Source organism: Nylanderia fulva, unplaced genomic scaffold (assembly GCF_048542155.1).
Source record: "Nylanderia fulva isolate GAGA-0341 unplaced genomic scaffold, ASM4854215v1 Scaffold28, whole genome shotgun sequence".
Lineage (NCBI taxonomy): Eukaryota > Metazoa > Arthropoda > Insecta > Hymenoptera > Formicidae > Nylanderia > Nylanderia fulva.
In genome coordinates, this window is record NW_028190347.1 from 1,993,810 (window position 1) to 2,014,999 (window position 21,190).

Sequence of the window (21,190 nt, forward strand, 5' to 3'; positions counted from 1 at the left end):
GAAATGCAAAGTTCAATTTTTTCATGAATTTTTTTCTTGTGCATCTTTAACGTGTGTGAAATGATCGACCTAAATTACTTCAGTGATATCAACATATGGTTCATGAAACATAAGTTACTGTCACACAGATTAATTTATATGTAGAATAGACAAAGCAAATATAATTTCTAAAAAAAGACACAATTAACAATGCATAATGCATAATTATATTGTAATAAATAAATAATAATTGCACAAACATAAGTGTAATTTAACTTTAAAAATATATATAATGAAAATACCGTGACAATTTGCAATTAGTTGACAAGCATCCAATCAATCAACATAAAAATTTCTAAAAAAATATCTACTTTTCGTTGGATGATTAGTGATTTATTTTCGACACACGGTATGGTGCCGACTGAGCAAACACTGACCTTTTCACCGTGTTTGAGCTGATTCTCCATGGCGGTGATATCCGAGCGCAAGCGCAAGACTTGCGATTCGACCCGGGCGTTCTCTCTCTGGAGCTCCGTGATTTCAGCCTCCAGTGTGTAGAGATCCTCGCCCCCGGCACCGGCGGTCCCGCTACCGCTCGAGTTACCCTGACCCGTGCCTACCGCACCCCCGTGAGCCGGACCACCGGCTTCCAACCCTGAGGACAGGACAGACACGGTCCAGTTTGATAAGGTGCCCGGTCACGTTACGAATCAAAAACGAATCGTATTTCCCGGTTTCCAGAAGATTGTTTTCCCGGCGATTAAGCGTGCGGATTCGTACGCTCTTTGATCTTGCGAAAACGCGGTCGCAATGAGATGCAGACGAAACAGCTCTGCCGGGCGCAACATATCATTGAGAAAACTACTGGAAACCGGCACGATTCGAGTCCCCCAGTTCGACGAAAGCTCGTAAACTCTACATATTTGAACAGAAGTATTTTGGCTTTCTGTATCTCTTTTTTTTTGTTTTAAACAATCACGATCAAAAAGCATCAGATCGAAAAAATTCGAATAGATTTGCGGGATTTTCATACGCGATACATGTGGAGATGTTAGCGAGCATTTACATTACGTCAAGGATCAATTCAGGCAGCGACTTGGGCGATGCGATTTGTGAAACATTGCGATCTTAAATCGGAATACATAAAATGCCCCAAATCCACTATGTACATATATATTCTATCCCCCCTCTTTCACTTCGCTCGGCCCAAGTCACTACAATATAGCTTGTCTTGAGATAATGGGACGGTACGGTTTCTTCTGCATACGGTTCGTGCCAAAGTGATATCTCGGCAGAAAAGCGAGAGACATTTTGAGGCTCGTTCGATCAAGCGTGTGCTCCGACTCAGTAAGAGACGCACGAACCTGACAGGAGTGCCGTGGGATGATCGGGATAATGTCGGGGTGTTTTTGGGAATTAGCGTGAGGTGCCATCATACCAGATAGAAGAAAAAAAAATACAGAAGACACCGAGTGCTGGCGCCGATACGCGATATTTTATTGGACGAGATAGAAGCTTATATAATTATTTATTGTGCCAAAGAAGTACATACGTTTTTTACAAATATATTGCCAACACTCGGACGTCATCTCGTAAAAGTAAACATACTGGTGTGTGGATTCTGTATGTAACACCGAAAACACATAGGAAACAAGTGGCGAATACGTCAGTCCCTTACCTTCAAAAGTAACCGTGCTCCAAGCTCAACATGAAAGGAGCTAATCCCAGAATAAATCAGAATATATTATTTTCCATCATTAAGACATACGGTTGTTTTTGATTTTATATTTCTGTCTTGTACATAACGAAGGAAGAGGTTCCTGCGCGGGACCGAATCGAGAAAGGAAGGAAAAAAAATTAGAGACGTAAATTAACGTCGCGCGCGCGTTATATTCGATTCTAGTGATTCCTGTCTATCTTTCTTTTTTCTCTCTTTTATAAGTTATTTGTAACATTCTCTGTTTTATAGTTTTATATCTAATTAGTCGCGATATTTAGTCGAAAACCAGGAACACATTTATTATTGACAATGAGAAAAAAAGGTCGAAACGGGAAAATATTTAAAGAGAAAAAAAATGAAAAGAAACGAACTTTTTTTTCTTTTGATGGTTTTCAAGAAAAATGGAAGGACGAGGAAAGAGGACCCTCATTGGTATGACAGCACATCATTGCGTGAAGAGCAGAGTATGGCGTAGCACGGGATCAAGTACAAGGTTAGATATGCACAAGTTTACAAAGAAAGATACATAATTCCGTATGTATATTAGCACCGCGCTCGTCCAGACGTCAATCAATCTACGGGAAAAGGCGATGGCAATATTACGTTGAAATTTGTCTTTACACAAACGTTCAAAAATAAAAATGAGCCTTGTCGAAACGATTAATTCCGAACGAGCGCGATGCGCAAGCAAAAGAACAGAAAGAGAGAGCGAACTTAAACGGTCTTAAACTACTCTATATCATATTTTTCTCTTTCTGTCGCGCGTTGATAAGAAAATGCGCATCTTCGCGGTCATTCTCAAATTTTGGCAGCTGCGCGCGAGAAGAGAGATAGAGCTTACGAATGCTCTTTGAATAAAGTTTCGATCAAATTTCTCGTAATACGATTGGTCTCACGCACAGCGTATTCTGACAATTTTATTCTTCGATCGTTAAGTATCGACAGCCGGTGGTGTCATCATCAGAGGCAACTCGATCCTCACCGGTGATTCCTCTGCTGTACATGCTCATATTATCCTCCGGTTTTGGTTTCCTCACAGCGTGGCTGGCTATTGGGCAGCCCGACAGGGACCTATGGCTATGAAAAGATCCGTTTATGTGACCGAGTCCGTCGCATCCGGGTGTGGGACAATTGACACCCTCGAACTTCATGGCTGTCGCGGCAGCCACGGCCGCCTTGTGCTGCTCAACTGTACCACCAGATTCCAGTACTCGCATCTTGTTCCTGTTCGCGATCGGGCATCCAGATGCACTGTAATAAGGAAATGGGAAAACATTAACAATCACACGCAATATAGACTCCTCAAAATAATTATGAGGGATCAAAAAGAATTGTTCAAAAATAGGTAAATTTTAAATAGCTGTAACTTTGTTTCGAAAAATGAGAATTTAAATTTTAAAAAAGGGTTTTAAAGTTTGAAATCTCTACTTTCGAAAGGTTGTAGCTTTTTTCATTTTCTTCAATTGTGATATTTTTTACAAACAGAAAACGACGAATATAACAAAATAGAAAATTTTCTTCTCACTTTGTAGACATGTCGCATGCACAAGAAGATTTAAGAAAATTTTTGACATTTTCACGTTAAAGCCTAAAGTTTTCTCTGCAAAATCGTTTTTTAAAATTCAAATTTCGATCTTTTCTTATCGACTTATCACAAATTGAAGAGAAAATGGTCATTTTCACTTAATCGTTTATAACTCCGTTAAAAAGCATCGTACAGCAATTTTAAGAATAGATTCTTAAAGCTGAATCTTTGGTCTATAGTATAATATAGTGACTGAATTTTTTTTAACTCGTGAACTTTTTACAAATAGATGAAAATAACGAAGAAAATCGCAAGTTTTCTCCTTTTTGTTTAAACTTTGAAAAAAGGTTACGTAAAGTGATTAAAAATATTTTATCGACAGAAATTTTTGTGCCTTCTAGTACTCCAAACTTGGCAAAAAATCACAGACTTGCTATAATAATTTCTTCATAGTGATCCATATGTTCAAAATGATCGATTTGTACTTATTTATAAAATGAGAATCATTTTTTCGAAACAAAGTTACAGCTTACATTTAAAATTTGCCTATTTGTGCACAATTTTTTAAACCCCTTAATTATTTTGAGGATTGTATATAAATAAATGTTACAGATGTTAATTTAATTGTATGTTATCAAGATTGAATTCTTATGTGACAAATATACGAATGATGATATAATCACGATTGTTCGTATAAGATATATGCATATATCATTAAAAAAATGGCTTATGTAATTTAATACCGGATAGTAATCAATGTTTTTAATAAGCTAGCATAAAATTTAAAATTGGAACATATAATATGTAATTTACGTTAATCATCGTAACTGGACAAGTTTAATTTATCTAGAAGACAGCATGTGATTCTCCTATGATTCACGCTAACGATTCCTACGAGCCTTACCTGCGGTGCGACAAGAATTTGCCGGTGGCATGGCCGGACCCGTCGCAACCCGGGATTGGACATCTGTAGTCCAAAATGCCAACACCACCAACGTCACCAACACCACATAATCCATCCGCACAGAGCGAGCGTGAAACGAGCGGAAACCGCCAGTTATTAGTCAGCGTCTTCGCCTTTACGCGAAGTGTAAGGGGGAAAGGAGTTAGGATGCGGTTACAAGGGAACAGGATTTCCCCTTTCTCGGTCTAGCGCGACAGCCTCCCGGTACGTGCAATGCGGTCGAGAAGATACCTGCGTTAGTTGCTACGTGCAACGTGCGAACGCGACGAAAACGCAAATTGAGATCGCGATTACTACCGCACCCTCAAATTGCAGAACTTGCGAGATGTAATTGCATCGTGAAACCAAATCCTATACCGAGCTCGCGATAGCCCTCGCTCTTTTCAATCCCTCGAATCGTATTAATTTATATTTGCTATGCGCACCGCGCTTTTCAATATTGCATGAATAGTTAGGAAAGAGAAATCTTAATCGTGATAATCGAAATAAATTTGTAATAATTAAAAATATAATGATAGAAAAATTCTAATTTGCCAAATAAGATAAATGTATCTCGAGAGACATTATTTTGGTAAAATATAATTGAAAAGATATTGATATTCGACATATTTTTGTTATTCAATTAGTACTAATTATTAAAAAGCAATGAGATTGATGAAGGATTTTCTGCATTATTGAGGATATTGGTAAATAAAAAATAGAAAACGTGATTGATTCGTGTTAATTGCGCGGAATAAAAGATACAATAAACAGTGTATAATTAAACAAACTCGCGCTGACTGACCTCAAAGGTTCAGAATCTTGACCATCTCGAGGTTTACTCTTCGGTTTATTGGCTCGTGGACAGCCGGATAAACTTCTGTGCGACGAGTAATTTCCTGTGACATGTCCAGAACCATCACATCCTGGCGTAGGACACTTGAGCTCCTGGGAATGCGCCTGGATTTGCGAGCGATCCGCTCGTGGACATCCGGAGAGGCTGCAAAGGAAAGAAGAGTCTCTTCTATTTTAACGCGTTGCAAAAATACCATGAAGACCGCGCGCGCTGCATGTTCTGAGGATTTACAAAAATGTATTATTTCCAAAATTCGATTACTATTATAATTGTCGTTATTGTATCTGCTATAAGATTTTGCAACGCGTTAATCCTCATGGCTTCGGTCACGAACGCACACCTCAGAAACGTCCAACCATCGTTTCAGCAACACATCGCATGCAATTTACGCGACGTTGCCACGATGTCGTGAGTACTCACTTGATGATGATCTAAGCTGCACAACTTGAAGGACGATCAAACACATCTCGGCAATTAGATCTCGATGAGTAACGAACATCTCGTTCGCTGAAGCGATCGAAATCGTCTACGTATCATACGAGTGATATAACACCATCGGATAATAATATATTACTATAATTAATCGTTGCTATGATCTATAATGTGTAAATATATACATAATAATTGAAGCGGCAAGAGAAACGTTGGCTCACCGAGATCAGTGCAGCTTATCAGCACTGGTTTTGATACGACTTAGTTTTGGACGACTTGCCTTGCGTCCAGTTCGAACGAAGACATTCAGGGAAAGGGAGACTTAAGACTCGCATCTTACGCTCTCTGAGGACGAACTCGAATGTCGCGCGAATTGTGATCAATGATGACGGAGAGGGGGAGGGCGAATCGTGTGTTGGTAGCATGCAAATGGCAACGCCGTGTTCCAGTTGGATCACTCATGAGGTGTCGCTCGTCAAGATCAATCGCGCTTCGGACTCGCACTGATCGGTCTTACTCTAAGAACATCGAAAGGGAGAGCGGGGAGCACACTCACACCTGACCCCAATGAAACTCGCCAATTGCCAATTGACTTTGCACGAAGTGTGTCACACGAAAGCGATATCACATCGCTTCGTGGTACCTTTGATCGTTACGGTTCTGCTATGACATGGTCATCGGCAACAGTTCGCTACGAAGCTGCCCACACGAGGCTGGCGAAAGCGGCTTTCAACGGACGGGTAGTCGGTTTTGATTAATCACTACGTATGCGCACAAAAGCGAATGAGTCTCGCGGTCGAAAGCGGCTCAATCTTGCACAATACCGATTTCTTCGCAATGCCGGAAACTTTGATTTTGCCATCCCTTTTCGTAGGGGTCGGGTAAAAACAGCGAGGAGAAAAAGAAAGTTCATTCAATTACGGAAGCTCATCTACACACTTTGTTGTATATCGCATAATGTAGGAGGTATAAAACGAGGAGGTAAAAGAAAGAGAGGTGATTTGTGTAATGGAAAAATAAAGGCCATATATCGTATATACTTATGCAAGATAGAGCTATAGTGGAGATATTCACATGTATGTTAAATATATAGATATAATGTAGCAACATAATATCGAACAAGTGTACAACTCAACTGTTCAACTAGGAGAAGATAGAATTTCTAGACGTATGTTTGTATATGTCGCAATACACTTAAGAAGCAACTACGCCACGGACCATCAATATGCATCGATGCAAGAACCATCCATGTAAATGTAATTCGCAAATTTACTTGATATCGTTTGTATATTTGCGTATATATATATGTTATATATGTATGTATGCGTATGTGTTTGTTTCAGGACATCTACTGCTTTTAAAATGAATATAAGGTTTCGTTGGTGAATAAAAAACCAACAAATTAAGTTTTTTTTTTAATTATCTGTACGTATGTAGGTGTAGATGCGTGTGCGTGTCTCTGTAATGTAGCGTGCGTGCGTGCGTGCTGCATCGCCATATCGATATATACATAATCGAGCTTTCACGTCAAAGTCTTGGTGTAAATGTCGATGTTGCCTTGCCTTCTGTGGGTAGCGTAGTTCCCTGAAACATGACCCATGCCATCACAGGACGACGTGGGACACTGTATCAGCTCCTTGCCATCGCGACCACGAGGGGTGGGACGAGGTGCGAAATTCAACGAGTATCTCCTCACATTCATACTGCATCGAACAACATTAATCGTCAAATCGAGATTCCCTATCTAAGTTCTGATTACTGAATCATCGATAATTCTAATTATTTTTATTTATTCTTTATTTCTAATTATTGCTGCTCGAGCGCAAAAACCAAGGGTGGATGCCATATATATTTTTACTTGCTTGTTTATTTTTTTTCTTTTTTAATACTACTATATGTAGCAATTAAAATTATATAACTTTTACTTGAAAAAGCACTCGAGCAGATTATCTAATATAAAATATATTCTACACATCCGAACATTTAAACGAGAATTATAAATTGTCTTTTTAAACACAAATACGAGTGTATACAGTATTTATAATTAAAGAGTGACGTAAACTAATATCGTATTTCGTAACTTCTCAAACACGAGTGGAAGAGCGGTGCATGATGTGATATGAAAAAATGCCGAAAAGCGAATGAAAAGGGGCGGAAGAGAGAGAGAAGGCAAAAGAGGAAGCGGAGGAGCAGACCAGCCGGTCTGAGTCGAAGGGTGAGCGTCTCGTTCTTGCTTCCGGTCTCATCGTAGTCTCGTAGATGGGCAAACCACCCCCATCAGCTATGAGAAAGCCTCGGAAACCTCGATAGCCCTTGAGTGGCCGCGATATTGCAGGGCAACCGAGAGCCGACGGATGCGGATTTGAGTGCAATTCACGGATACGCCGTCAGGCTATCTATTTTCGCGTTTTTGCAACCTTCACTTGCTCCGTCTTAAACGTTCAATCAAATTGTGTGGATGCGATTAAATTTCTTGTTCAAAGTATTTTACAATCGATATAAAATGCATAGGAGAATTATATTTTAAATTACTCTTCGAATTTTTCCAATAATAATTCCCGATTTTTAAATATTATTTTATATTTTAGTATATAATATATTTTTCTCAACAAAAAAAATGTAACTAAATTTATACATATAATCTAACTATTTTTCTATAGACTTTTTTGTGGCTTTAAATGGTGTATAATATCTGGCACGCGAATATAAAAATACAAATAATAATTATGAGATTTTAATTTTTTTTTTTCAAAGATTTAATCACTCTTATTTTGACAAATAGAAATTTTTTCTTTGAAAATTTAAAAATAAAATGCAAATTAAAAAAATTTATTTAAAAAAAATGAAAATATCTTTATCTTTTTATGATTTAGCTTAAATGTATTTAATGTTTTCATATATTTAGGCCATCGACTCGAATCAAGGTATACTAATAAATGTTTTCGAGAGAGAGAGAGAGAGAGAGAGAGAGAGCCGGTAATATAGTTAGGACGAGAGAAGGGCGGTAGTTATATTGCCCGCCACCATTAATAAAGTTGAAGTTCGGATATAGATTGGTTTTACCGAGGTTGCAGCTGGCGGTAACGTTCCACGTTATATAGTTTCAATAAAGATGCAACCATTGGAGGACAGACGTGGAAAGATTAATATCATGAAATGATTGGATATACTTTTTATTTCATAAACCCTCCCAAATTGTGCGTAACAGGAAAAATATGAGAATATTTCATTTTGGATGCTATTATTACCAAGAGACGGATATTATAAAGAGTTCTCATAATATCATAAAATCAGAATAAAATTGTATTACGAGCTTTATATAAGAATAAAATTAATAAACTCTTTGATTTTTAACAATGAAAAAAATGCGAGATATTTTGTTATATTATATTGTAATACAAAAAGAGAGTTGAGGATTTCTTTTTCTCTTGTCAAACTATTTAAAATTGTTTACAATAGAAAACTTGATAAAAATTGTATTTCTTTCTTACAGTATTGTATTTCTTTCTTACAGTATTATCTATAACGAGACATTTACGATATTGATGCAAATGAAAAAAAAATATTACTAATAGTAAATATTTTTGAGCTATCGACAGAATAAAAATTTGGAATTATCGCACTTTTGTCCATCGAGGAGACATTCTTGAGATCCACGGAACGCGACGCATCGAATTTTGAGCCGCGGTTACAAAAGGGACGAGAGCAACTTCGCCTCGAGGTAACCGGGAAAGTGTTCCAGGGGTTCCAACCCACGGTGGGAGACGACGCTGGGTCTCGGCCCATAATCCAGTGCGGTGGCAACTGATTATACCCCACCTCTCATTTTAACCTTATCCTGCCTCGCCTCCGCACCCTCTCAACCCCTTCCTCACCCTCTCTCGCGCGCGCGCGCGCGCGTTTTCCACTCGAGCCTCATCCTCATTCTCTTCTTATACGCCCAACCGCGCCTTCTCCATACCGCGCCGAGCTTCACGTCAATTAGAATAAGGTTGGCACTTTTGGTACGAAGAGTAATTACTTTAATTAACAAAATGGAGGTGGGTATGCGCGAGAGTTTTGCCCCCTTTTCCTCTCGCCCTTCGTCGCTGATGTTAGCCGCCGCCGCCGCCTCTATGCCTTTACGAATTTCGGCCACGAATCTATCGCGTGAAGGATTCGTGCGATCCTTTCCGCAAGGCAAGTAAGTATCAAGGCGAGAACTCGCGATGCTCGCTTGCACGACGTGTGGACGTATTCTCTAACAATGCTACTTTATGCTATAAATGATGATTTATATTCTCATCTCATATTTAGCATTTAAAAAATTACTGTCTAATAAGAGGTCAATTTCTTCATTAAGTTTTATATTAAAATAAATATCAATTACATTTAATGCGTAAGCATATCATTGTAATCAAAAAATTGCATGAAATGCTAAATATATGGTAAGAATATCGGTCAATTTTTACTCGAAATCTCTCTATCGAATAAGGATATTCTCAAATCAAGATTTTACTCTGATATCAATTAATTTAAAATTTCATCTCCGATTTTACCAACAAATATAAAATTATATTTACAGAATCAAAATAATAGTTTGTTATGAGACGAACAAACTGTCTATAATTACTCCACTCAAGAGAGATAAAAAAATATCCTACCTGTCATCCTTGCCGGATGGTTTATCGAGGGGTCCAACCGTGTGCTGTGGGGGTGGCATGCTGTAGCAGGGTGCTGGAGTATAACCCCCTGGAATTTGATAACCGGAAGTCACTGGACCACCCGGGTAAGTTCCACCGCAATTGTAACCTGCAGTAGGATAGGGAGTGTACGTGTTTCCGGGATATTCGGGTTGCACGCCAGTCATCCCATATCCTGGATGAGGACTCATTGGTCCGTAACCTGTCATGCAAGAAATTACATAAATAAAGTGATAAATAATTTGCTAAAGATAAATAGATGGCACGTGTTAAATATCTTGCTTGCCATAAAATGAGTCATCCGTTAAGTTTTTATATTACATTGTTCTATATAAAATTTCACGACTTGAAATATTTTTCAACAAACTTGAAATCAATTGTTTTAACAAAAGAAATAAAAAAAAACTAATTACATTTTTATTTCTTCGATATTAAGTACTTTGATCATTCTAAATATTAAAATAAATTTCTTCTTTTTTTCTAAATTTCTTCCATAAGTTTATCACAATCTGTTAATTTTCAATCAATCATTATACGTAATTCAACAATTGATACTACAAGAATGATCAAGATTATTATTGCAAATGAAGAATATCAATTGGATTTTTACGATATACAGAGAAAGAGAGCGTAAAATTTTTGGGACACATTGTTTTATATAAAATTTCACGACTTGAAATATTTTTCAACAAACTTGAAATCAATTGTTTTAACAAAAGAAATAACAAAACTAATTACATTTTTATTTCTTCGATATTAAGTACTTTGATCATTCTAAATATTAAAATAAATTTCTTCTTTTTTTCTAAATTTCTTCCATAAGTTTATCACAATCTGTTAATTTTCAATCAATCATTATACGTAACTCAACAATTGATACTACAAGAATGATCAAGATTATTATTGCAAATGAAGAATATCAATTAAATTTTTACGATATACAGAGAAAGAGAGCTTCGAATTTTTGGGACACTTGGTCTAAATACCATACATGCGTGCCATGTAATCGCGCTCGAACGGGAGCCACGGAAATAGCGCTAACACACAGGCGCACTGCAGGAGCAGTCCGCTGCTTGATTAACTGTTGTAAAATCTACACGTTTATTTACTGGCAAGAATTCATTTTGTCGAGAGAGCACACAGTGCAAATAGCCGACGGACGGAAGGCCGACTGTGCGCGCGAGCACGACGTCGCGCGAACACGCGCGTGTATGCGTCGAGGCCGGGGAACACGGCGCTGTGTGTGCTCGAATGTTTCAATTTCAATAACTACTCCCCAGCGTCAGAGTCCGCACAATATCGGCCGCGCCGGACTTTTGCCGCTGCTACGTGTACGCGAAATATTGATAATTAACAATGGCCGTGTACCGTCACAGGGGCTGGTTCGACGGAAGGGGTGCGCACGGTGCACATTCAGGCCGAAGGACGAAGGGAAAGAGAGAGGGAGAGAGAAACGGAGAAAACGGGGGGACGATCAGAGGGTGAGAGAAGGAGGAAGAGCCGAGAGGGGCAGAATGGACCGCGGGTTTGGAATGCCAAGGCACAGAGAGACCGAGGAAAATGAGAGTTCGGCCATAGGTGCCTATTATGGCAGTCATGTACTGTTCTGGTGAATTTTTATTCGACGGTTGTAACCGCGTATCGTCCCTCACCCCCACCTTCGTCCCTCGCCACCCTTGCCGACCCCCGGGGGCGTCGGGCTCTTTGTTCTCTTCCGAATCCCTCATCCACGGTAACCTCCTCCTCGTCGCTCCCGCTATCGCCTGACGTTACACGACGCTCGTGTAAGGACACATTAACGCTTCGCGTGTATCTCCTGCCGTGTGTGCTGGCTAAAATTTATAGTGTTAAGGACACGCTGTCTCGCCCTTCTCCGGGCATGTTTGTTTTTTCGCCCGATCTCATTTTCCCAGAACATTATATATCGTGCGTATTCGCTGCCGAAATTCTCGCAACGAATTATATAGTTCAACATTATACATAAAATGTAATGAAAGACAGTGCAATTGTTACGAATATTTCAACGAGCACGTAATATTTCTCACGACGAAATACTACGCGAGGAGAAGCTTTCACAAAGCTTTCGCGTTGCTATGAAATAGAGATCGACGTAATATATGTTTTTAATCATTTTGACAAATGTAAAATACATTTTACAATTGGGAGAATTTTATTTTATTTCACGTTGAAGAATTTTTATCATTTTTCAATATAAATCGCGTGTTATTAAAAACGTCGTAAAGAGAAAAACAGTCGCGGGTCATAAAGTCCCTTCGGAACGCGAATCGTGAATGGTCCACTGATAAACGATGATAACTCACCAGTGGGATCTCGGTAGGCGTCCATGTAGTGGGAACCCCCACTGTCGGGAGTGCTCTCGCGACTGTACGCCGTAACGTGCACTCCAGGCGGCGGAAATCCTGGTACAGGCCTGATTCCCGGACCCCCGCTGAAATTCACCGGCTCGTTCGCAGTTGAGAAATCAACGGGCTCGGTCTGCTCTTCGATCGGTCGAGGCGCAGGGAAACCCGGCCCCACTGGAACCGCGACGGCTTCCCCGTGGCCGGTGGAATATTGCGGACTCGGTGCACCGCTGCAGCAAAAGTAACTATGTATCTTCTTTATTTAACTAAGTATTTCAGATATTAAGTATATTTTATATAATTTAGAAACATTTCGTTGACATCGATTTAATAGAGATGTTATTTTTTTCTGAGATTTTCTTTTTATTATTTCTTATATGAATATAAAAATAAAGAACTTTAAAACACCTTTCTCTCGACCAAACTGGCAAATTTCTTTCACTACTTTACAATCACAACGTTTCGACTATATTTTTAATCCTTATCAAGTGATCAATTGTAAAAAAGAAAGAATTATTACAATCCAAAAATGTTTTAGATAAATAGTGTGTCTAATAGACATCACGTCAAATATGTCAAACGGATAGAGAGAGACTGAAACGAGAGAAAAGTGTTGATCGATGAATATAAAAATTGATGAAAATACCTATGAAGTCTATTAACGCTAAGATCGAGAGTCTGACCCTGAGGACTAGGAACTTGAGGACTAGCCGTCAAGTGGGGACTCGCTGCAGCTTGAGGGCTACTGCCCACCGTTTGTCCTCCTCCGTACTGTGGACTGAGGCTATTTGAACCGTAGGGAGGCGCCTGTAAATCACGTTATTCATCGTCGTTATTAATGAGCGCAAAAATCGGTGAAAATAAAATCTTTCGTTCCTCGGACATACTCAACTAACCTGCGGACTAGTAGAGGTGACACTGGAGGTAGAGAGATCCATCACCGATCCTCCGGGTGAAGTTGGCGGCCCGCCAGGTTTCTGCATCTGCTGTATCTGCGCAACCGTAACGCATTTCACTGCAACATCCACGGAGACGCAACGTTTAGTTACGGGTGAATCTTGAACGCTTGCAGAGACGATTTCGAACAAATTACCATCTTCAGTCTTGATCATCCCGGCCGCGGTGGCGGCGGCCATCGCCATCTGATGCTGTTGCGCGGCCGCCGCGGCTTCTTGATGATAAACTCGCTCCTGCTCCTCGGGTGTCATACCGGTTTGACCAAGGTAATACATGTTCGCTCTCGAGTGAAGCTGTTGCTGCTGCTGCTGTTGTTGTTGTTGCTGCTGCTGCTGCTGCTGCTGCTGCTGTTGCTGCTGTTGTTGTTGAGACGGGATAGGCGCGCACGATTGCGTATCGTATCTCTCGTAAGTCGCGGTGGTACCAGGGTCGTAGGGTCGATGATTAGCCGCGGTAACCACCGCGTTCTCGTAACCTCTACCGGCGATATCATTGGAATACGTTACAACCGGTCGCGCGATATTGCTCGCGCCGGGATGCATATACGCTCTTGTGTGTTCAGCTGATCTATGATGATAGAGATCTTCCGTGGTAGTTGCAGCAGCCGCCGCGGCTGCCGCCGCAGCCATCATGGCGGTGGGCTCGTAAGGAGATCTTTGAGACATTTGATGGCTCATTCTGGTGTCCTCTACCATTGACATCGGATAAGCAACCGGCTGCATTGGTAGGACATGATGCGTCGGATGCTGACTGGGATGATGAATCGTCGCCCCTATGGATGGCCTCGTGCCCATCGCGTCCATGGACGACATGGACGAGGAATTCGAGTCTTGACTCATGTAAGAATCGTACGTCTGTCGTACTCCGGGGGGTGGCGGTGGCGGGGGTGAGTTTACTCTGCAGGACGCGGCGTCCTCCGTCTTCGGGACCAGCAACTCGCCCGTGTTTTGGTTCCTCATGGATAATGTGTTGCAACAACTGCTGCTGAGAGTCATATTCTCCGTCTTGGGTACCTTCGCGGGACGAGGCGTGCTATTGTCCTCCGGCGTTTTCGGAGGCTTCACGTTAATCCCGGGATTCTTCGTCGTCGAATAGTAATCGTAAGTCAGGCTGCTCAATACGGGCTTCGTATCTTGCGTCGCGGAGCCGTACTGCGAATAACTCTTTGTGTCCATTGATGGCGGTAGTAGATTCGTGCTAATGTACTCTGGCGGTATACCTGGCACTATCGCGAAAAATTGCGTATTTAGTTCCATGTTTTAGTTGCGTAAGATGATGGAATTATTTTATGGATCTGTGCGTGGAGAATGTAAAATAATAAAAAATTAAATATATATTCTCTACAAAGAAGCATTGTACGCCTATTATAAAGCATGCAACTATCGATTATTGTGAGATACTTTAATAGCCTAAGATACTTCAAGCGGATAATAACTTGACAAAGATTTTGCAAGGTACGTGTAACTATTTGAATACAGTTTAAATGTATTAGCAACTTTCTGTCTATATGCAATATTCGTTTTAGATTTTTTACACGTTTGATAATTAATCTTTAATCCAAGTCAATCTATATTACATCCAATATTACACGTCCTATAAAACCTAAAGTTACGATATTGAAATAAAAAAATAAATGCAAATAAATTGCGTACCTATATATTAATGTGTAAGAATAATTTTTTTTTTCCAGTAAGTGCAATCGTGTCGAATAAATCCGCGTGGAAAAACACGTCAGCGAGAGCAATCAAGACCTGCACGAGCACAACAAACTGCGAAGCACGAGATGCGTGTCTTACGCAGGATTACAGTCTCTACACCCTGTCTCCAGCATTTAAGCGTTAATCTCGTCGCAACGTGGATTCTCATGTTCGGTGTATCCTGGACACGCACGTCGAGGGTTCCTGTACCATCTTACCTTGAACCTTTTGTCGTGCCTCGCGTGCGGCCTGTTTATTGGCCGCGGCGATGGGACATCCGGACAGGCTTCTGTGCGTGTTCCGATTAGAGCTGACATGACCGCGGCCGTTGCAACCAGGCGTCGGGCATTTCAATATAGTCTCATGCATCGCCAGAACTGCGAGAACCCAGAGACACGCGGCGTAATTACAGATCACGTCTTGGCACGCGTTCACGCGTATTAACGTATACACAATTAGAGAGACGGGGCGCACACGCACGCGACAGATGGTGTGTGTGTGTGTGTTCGTAAGACGTAAGCTGTCTCTTTTATGCGTTGAGTATAATTATTTCTGTTGCGCATCACACGTTTTACAACGAGGGAACGAGAAAAATATAAAGAGAGAAAGATGGAATCTCTTTGAACGCGAACGGTGCTCTTCGTCCCTCGGTTCACGGGTATGCGGAAAAATTTGAATAGAGAAGAGAAGAGAGGAAGTCGTGTGTAGTACACGTTTGTGAAAGAGAAGTGAAACGAGAAAACAATATAACGGAAACGGTAAGAGAACGATAAGAGGCAGAGTACACGGCGTCGCACATCAACGTGTGAAACGCAAGTTAATGTGTAACAGTACAATCAAGTATACCGAGCGGGTAGAGAGAAAAACACAAGTAAAGACAATCAATTAATATGATAGAAAAATTATATAACACAACAACTTGCAATATCTGTGTGAGGGAGTGTGCTACGTTGATGAGAACGTTTCGTCCTTCGTGCGCAAGCGAGCAAAAAAATTCGTTCCTGTCAAAGTACCTTGAAGAGAAGACATTCTACTATTCTTGATGAAGGAAAATCGGGACTGGCTTACCATATATATTGTAAAATAGAAATACAAAATTATATACGATTGCACATATCTCTACGGAGTGTTATACGCAGATGGGTCACGCCGTACTCTCTGCGCAAACGACTTGATTTGTCGTTAATGAGTCGAGATCCGCCGTTGCGGAAACTAGTAACATCGATCATCCCACCGATCGTTGCGTAATTATACTCAATCGCACAAGTGTCCTCCGTGTGTGAAATTGTCCGGCGTGTGCGCATATACACCGGACGTTCGTCGCGCGCCGCCCGTGTCTCGAGTTCTCCAGAGGGTTCATATAGGCCACGACCAATATAATCAAGTTCACGAGGTGTGGTGATAATTCTCTACTATAAATGTAACTACGAAAACAGAAATGATAAATTGAAACAGAAGAGGAACGCAATAAATAAAGCTCTCTACCCCGCAAAATGAAAAGCGCAAAGAATATACAACAGACAGATATACACATACGCACACACGCACACACGCATAACGCGACGCGTGCACCGCGCTCATCGCTGGAAAATATCCATTTTCTCTTTCTAATTTCATCTCGTGTATCGAAGATACATTTTTGTTGCATTTAATGAGGCGAGGAAGCCGCGTATAACAATGATCTTTTATGGATAACGAGGCTAATTGGGAATAATATGAAGATAAAGCAAATCAGATCAGGATATTTTTAAATTGCCTCTCAAAAAGCGTGATCCTAAAATTCTTTTCTTGATAATCCATGGTTATAAGATTATGATAAAATTTTTAACAATTAATTTATAAAATATCGTACAAAAATATAAGAGATTTTTAGTAACATTATTTGTAAAATTTCTGAAAAGTACAGAGAGATGTTTACTGAAGTTATATTTCAAAACTTTCAAGTTAACTTGGAAATTATACTTTTTCAGTCACGCAATGATTAGTAAAATTATTTAATTGAATAAAGTTTAAAATGATCTTTTCATCAATGATTTATTCTTTACTTCCTCGCCTCGTTATGAGAAAAAGACACTCTCGCAAAAAGAAGATGCACTATATAGCTACAATAAGAAGTAATTAATTCGAAAAGAGTACTTACTCTCCGGAGTTAATTTATCCTTTTGTGGACATCCAGAAAGGCTGTAAGTACATAGAAAAAAATTAATTAACAGCATATTTAAAATTAATTAAAGGTTTAAAATTTCAGCTATTCGGCTCTTTTCCTAGAATTATGCGGAACACGTACGTTTAAATCACAAGTTTGTTTTATTTTTCTTTATTTTTCTCTTTCACTAAATATGGAACACATATACGCATGCATATATCGTTTTAACGCACAGAGCTTGACATATAGATCACAAATTGGCTTATTGATATCGGCTTCTATATGACGCCCCGCTCGATTCTCTCGTAAAACCGCGTAGGTGTGTAATCGGCCGTGGCTGAGCGCGGAGCGCAGGTTAATTACCGATAATTGCTTACCTGCGGTGGTGAGAGTAGAGTCCGGTCACGTGACCCTGCCCCGTACAGCCTGGGGTCGGGCACTTGTTGCCCTCTGTAACAAATCAAACCGCCACGCAGAGCCAGATGTTAGTCTATTAAGTGCTGCTTCAGATATTCATGAGATACGACGAACGCTAGTTTTTACTCGAGCTTTAGCGGTTATAAACTCGTGTGTGATAGCTTTACGCCGATCTAGACTTAAGCTGATTAAATTTTTTTCAGAAATGTATCCGCATCAATATAGAGATTGTCGAGATCACTTTACAAAAAGGTGAGTTTGAGCAGTTATAGTTATAAATTGTAATTTATAAATTTTAAGTCGAATAAAGACGCTGAAAATGTGATAGGAAGATTATTTTTCCGTTTTAAGCTCATTGCGTTCCAATATATTTATTACATACTACGACGATACCAAGCGCGCGATTTACACTGCCTCTGCATAGCATTATATATCTGTACCAAAATTGATGATCCCGACACAAGCGGACTGTAATTCTGAATAAATTGGATATTTACACTGTCGACGAGTGTTATTCGCGGCAGAAACGTGTCGACCGGAATGCAGCGCCGGCTTAATACGCTTAATGCGTTGTTATTGCATTTGGTTTCATAATCTTGCACTCACAACCAATTCACGCGAGAATATACACGCAATCCACTTTCATCCAGAATACGATACTTTAAGCGGAGACATTATCGCAAAACGGCTTTGTGTAATCTTCATCTTTCATTAGAATTTTACTCAACTTTCTCCTAAGCAATAAGCATATTATATTATAAAAATAAATCTATGTTTGTAAAAGGATTAAGTTTTTTGATCGACAGAGTATATCAATGATAAACGTTAATTAATTACCGTGTATACGAATTCATGTTCAAAAATTATCTCTTTAAATCTATTTAAAAAAAAAATAGTGATTATATGTATTAATATTACGCGAAATTAAATAATGCGCGGGTGATGAATCCTAATATTATAGTGTCGACATGTATAAATTGAAAAATATGTGAAAAATAATATGGCACTTTTTCTCCCTCTTTCTTTCTCTCTCTCCTCGGTAAGCTTGCACGCTGTATATTCCAGCGCGATGCGAGCTGTTGAATGGAAATTAACTATTGAATGGCTGACAGCCGACGTGTTCGACATCGTCGCGTAGTTTCATTCTGGACATCGAACCAGAATGCAGCTTACTCCCCGTTTGCCAATATATCACGTATACCTCTTATCCTTCACAGAGAACGTTGAACAGTTGGGACGAAAGACTCTGCGAACCAGCGTAACGAAAAATACGCATTTCTACTCTATTTCATATTGAAATTCTATTTATAACAATTTTATCTCTTGTTTGCGCGTGCATTCATTTACGTTAAACGAAAATAGATCAGATTAATTATGTTATAATCTTAATAAAGTACAAAAACAAATAATAATGAATTATTTTTGTTACTCTAAACGCGATATATTTTTTAGAAAATATATAATTTATACATTTAAAAGAAATGCTTTATATAAAATATATGCAAAAGATAAGAGGAAACTCATTATTGATACACCAATAAAGATTTAAATCTTATAAATAGTTATATCGATTATGTTCTTATTTAATGATATATAATATATAAAATAAATAAAGATAGGCCTTTATTATATTTGTGATTTATATTTAAATAAAGATAAATGTAGATTGCATAAAAATAATATATTGCACGTACAAAATAAAATATATTAATAAATATTAATTGCGCGCACAGAATTATATAAATATTTTTCTTACTGTAAACATAATTTATAACAAAAATATATTGTATTCTTAATCTGTTTGTCTATAATAATCTTTCAGAATATTTCGAAAAAAATTTTGAAAAAATGTCTACAGTTTCCTCGAGCGTGCATGTTATTTAATGACATTTTTCAGAATGAGTTTCCCCAATCCTGGCGAGAGGCCCCAAGTGAAAGTTGAAAGGACGATCCAGAAGGGTAGAAATTGCCTCGCGTGTGGTCAGCTTGGATCTCGTCGCACGGGTTACGCATTTGTGAATAGCCTCTGGGATTTCTCTGTCCCGTGACTAAGCCTTCGGGATTAGCGCGGGGTATGTGGCCGGCCTACAACTGTCCGCGAGACAAAGGAGAGATAGATACCTCATTCTCATATAACAGAACGAAAGTTTTTAGCAATCGGGAAAAAGTTTTGCCACATGATATTTCGTTTCTCTTATATCTATTCATTAATACAAGGCACACCTTGTTTTATAACATACAATATTTATCATCAATACTCGCACAATCGAATGAAACAGGAGTATTAATTAAAGAGTATTAATTTAAAAAAAATATAATATCTGCATTTTCTGCATAATATTTCGTAGAATTTGCTATATTAATTGCAAATATTTCCGTAAAATGAGTAATAGTTTATAAATGAGTTTTCGCAGACACAAGTGGCACGATGCCTCGTCATGATTTATTTAAAGGTGTACGATTCTTGCTAGAGACGTCTGCATTAGCCAATCATTTGTCCGGATAATTTCTAAATTTTTTTTCAGTCTACTTTGTGTTTTCACAACAGTGACACGAAATTACGGCTGGTGCCAGACGAGTATGCCCAAACGACCAATTGTACCATCTGTCGTGCGCTAGATGTAATATAATAGTAGGTATAGCGCACGTCACGTATGATCGCGTTCATATTCCCGGGGCGACCTCGCGTGATCAGACAATTACAGGTTTCTAGTACACTGCAGGTAGCCGAGAAGTACCAATCGGTTAATACGAGCCCCTTCAGCAAGGTTCTCTTTATTTCAATCGTAAACGATAAATGCGATCGTAAAGGTTGGACTACCCAATCTTTACGATCAGACATGTTCTGAAAACTATATCAACTAATATTATTCTAAATTTATATATAGCTACAGCTTTAAAAAATATATTTATTTATATTTATAAAAAATATAATAATGTAAAATTTGGTTACAAGTACCAAGTTTCTATATAATTTTTATAAAATTTTGTAAATGATTTCACCAAATATCTATTTTTTAATAATAGGTAATATGAAATGTAATAAGTGTATGATTGTAAGCAAAATTGCAATATATATAATGAATATAGGAACCGAAAGCTTGTACATTTACGCATAGTGGAAAAGAATACGTAATATTTTTGTCGCAATAATTTTTTTATAGACTGTAACTAAATTTTTGTATCGATTCATCTGCCAAAAAGCACAGCTCTTGTTACTTCAGCAATCATCGCAAATACATCATGGCTGCGACGAAACATAGATAAGTTTGTCACGTGTATTAGAGGGTTCGGAAAGAGATTCCGAAGGAGCTTCTTAAGGGGTGGCCAGCTTTAGGTAGTTGACCGGGAAAGGGAAGGGGAGGGTTCTCCTGAAGTGAGCGCACTTTTATAAACTTTGTCGTGTACTAATCCTTCGCCCGGGCCTGATCCCCTAGCCAACTACGTTGGGGCTCTCCAATCGAGCGCCGTGA

General features: G+C 39.2%; 1 protein-coding gene and 1 long non-coding RNA gene across 6 annotated transcripts in view; one reads left to right on the forward strand and one right to left on the reverse strand.

Moving 5' to 3' along the window:
• The window catches only part of LOC114937648 (uncharacterized), a 288,573-nt gene that overhangs the window by 4,176 nt on the left and 263,207 nt on the right, over positions 1-21,190 (reverse strand). For 4 of the 5 annotated variants that reach the window (XM_029311212.2, XM_029311213.2, XM_085483948.1 and 1 more), the window contains 11 exons: positions 17,678-17,750; positions 17,295-17,335; positions 15,373-15,531; positions 13,397-14,682; positions 13,147-13,307; positions 12,459-12,730; positions 10,099-10,339; positions 4,973-5,167; positions 4,129-4,191; positions 2,682-2,950; positions 417-634 (listed from right to left, as the gene is read on the reverse strand). In XM_029311212.2, the coding sequence (XP_029167045.2) occupies positions 417-634; positions 2,682-2,950; positions 4,129-4,191; positions 4,973-5,167; positions 10,099-10,339; positions 12,459-12,730; positions 13,147-13,307; positions 13,397-14,682; positions 15,373-15,531; positions 17,295-17,335; positions 17,678-17,750 (2,978 nt within the window). Of the gene's footprint in view, positions 1-416; positions 635-2,681; positions 2,951-4,128; positions 4,192-4,972; positions 5,168-7,017; positions 7,159-10,098; positions 10,340-12,458; positions 12,731-13,146; positions 13,308-13,396; positions 14,683-15,372; positions 15,532-17,294; positions 17,336-17,677; positions 17,751-21,190 lie in introns of all 5 variants that reach the window. The other variant, XM_085483949.1, reaches the window with a different exon arrangement.
• LOC114937651 (uncharacterized) lies at positions 506-4,778 on the forward strand. The gene is made up of 3 exons (XR_003820917.2): positions 506-669; positions 2,097-2,192; positions 2,739-4,778. It is a non-coding gene; the product is annotated as an uncharacterized LOC114937651 (long non-coding RNA).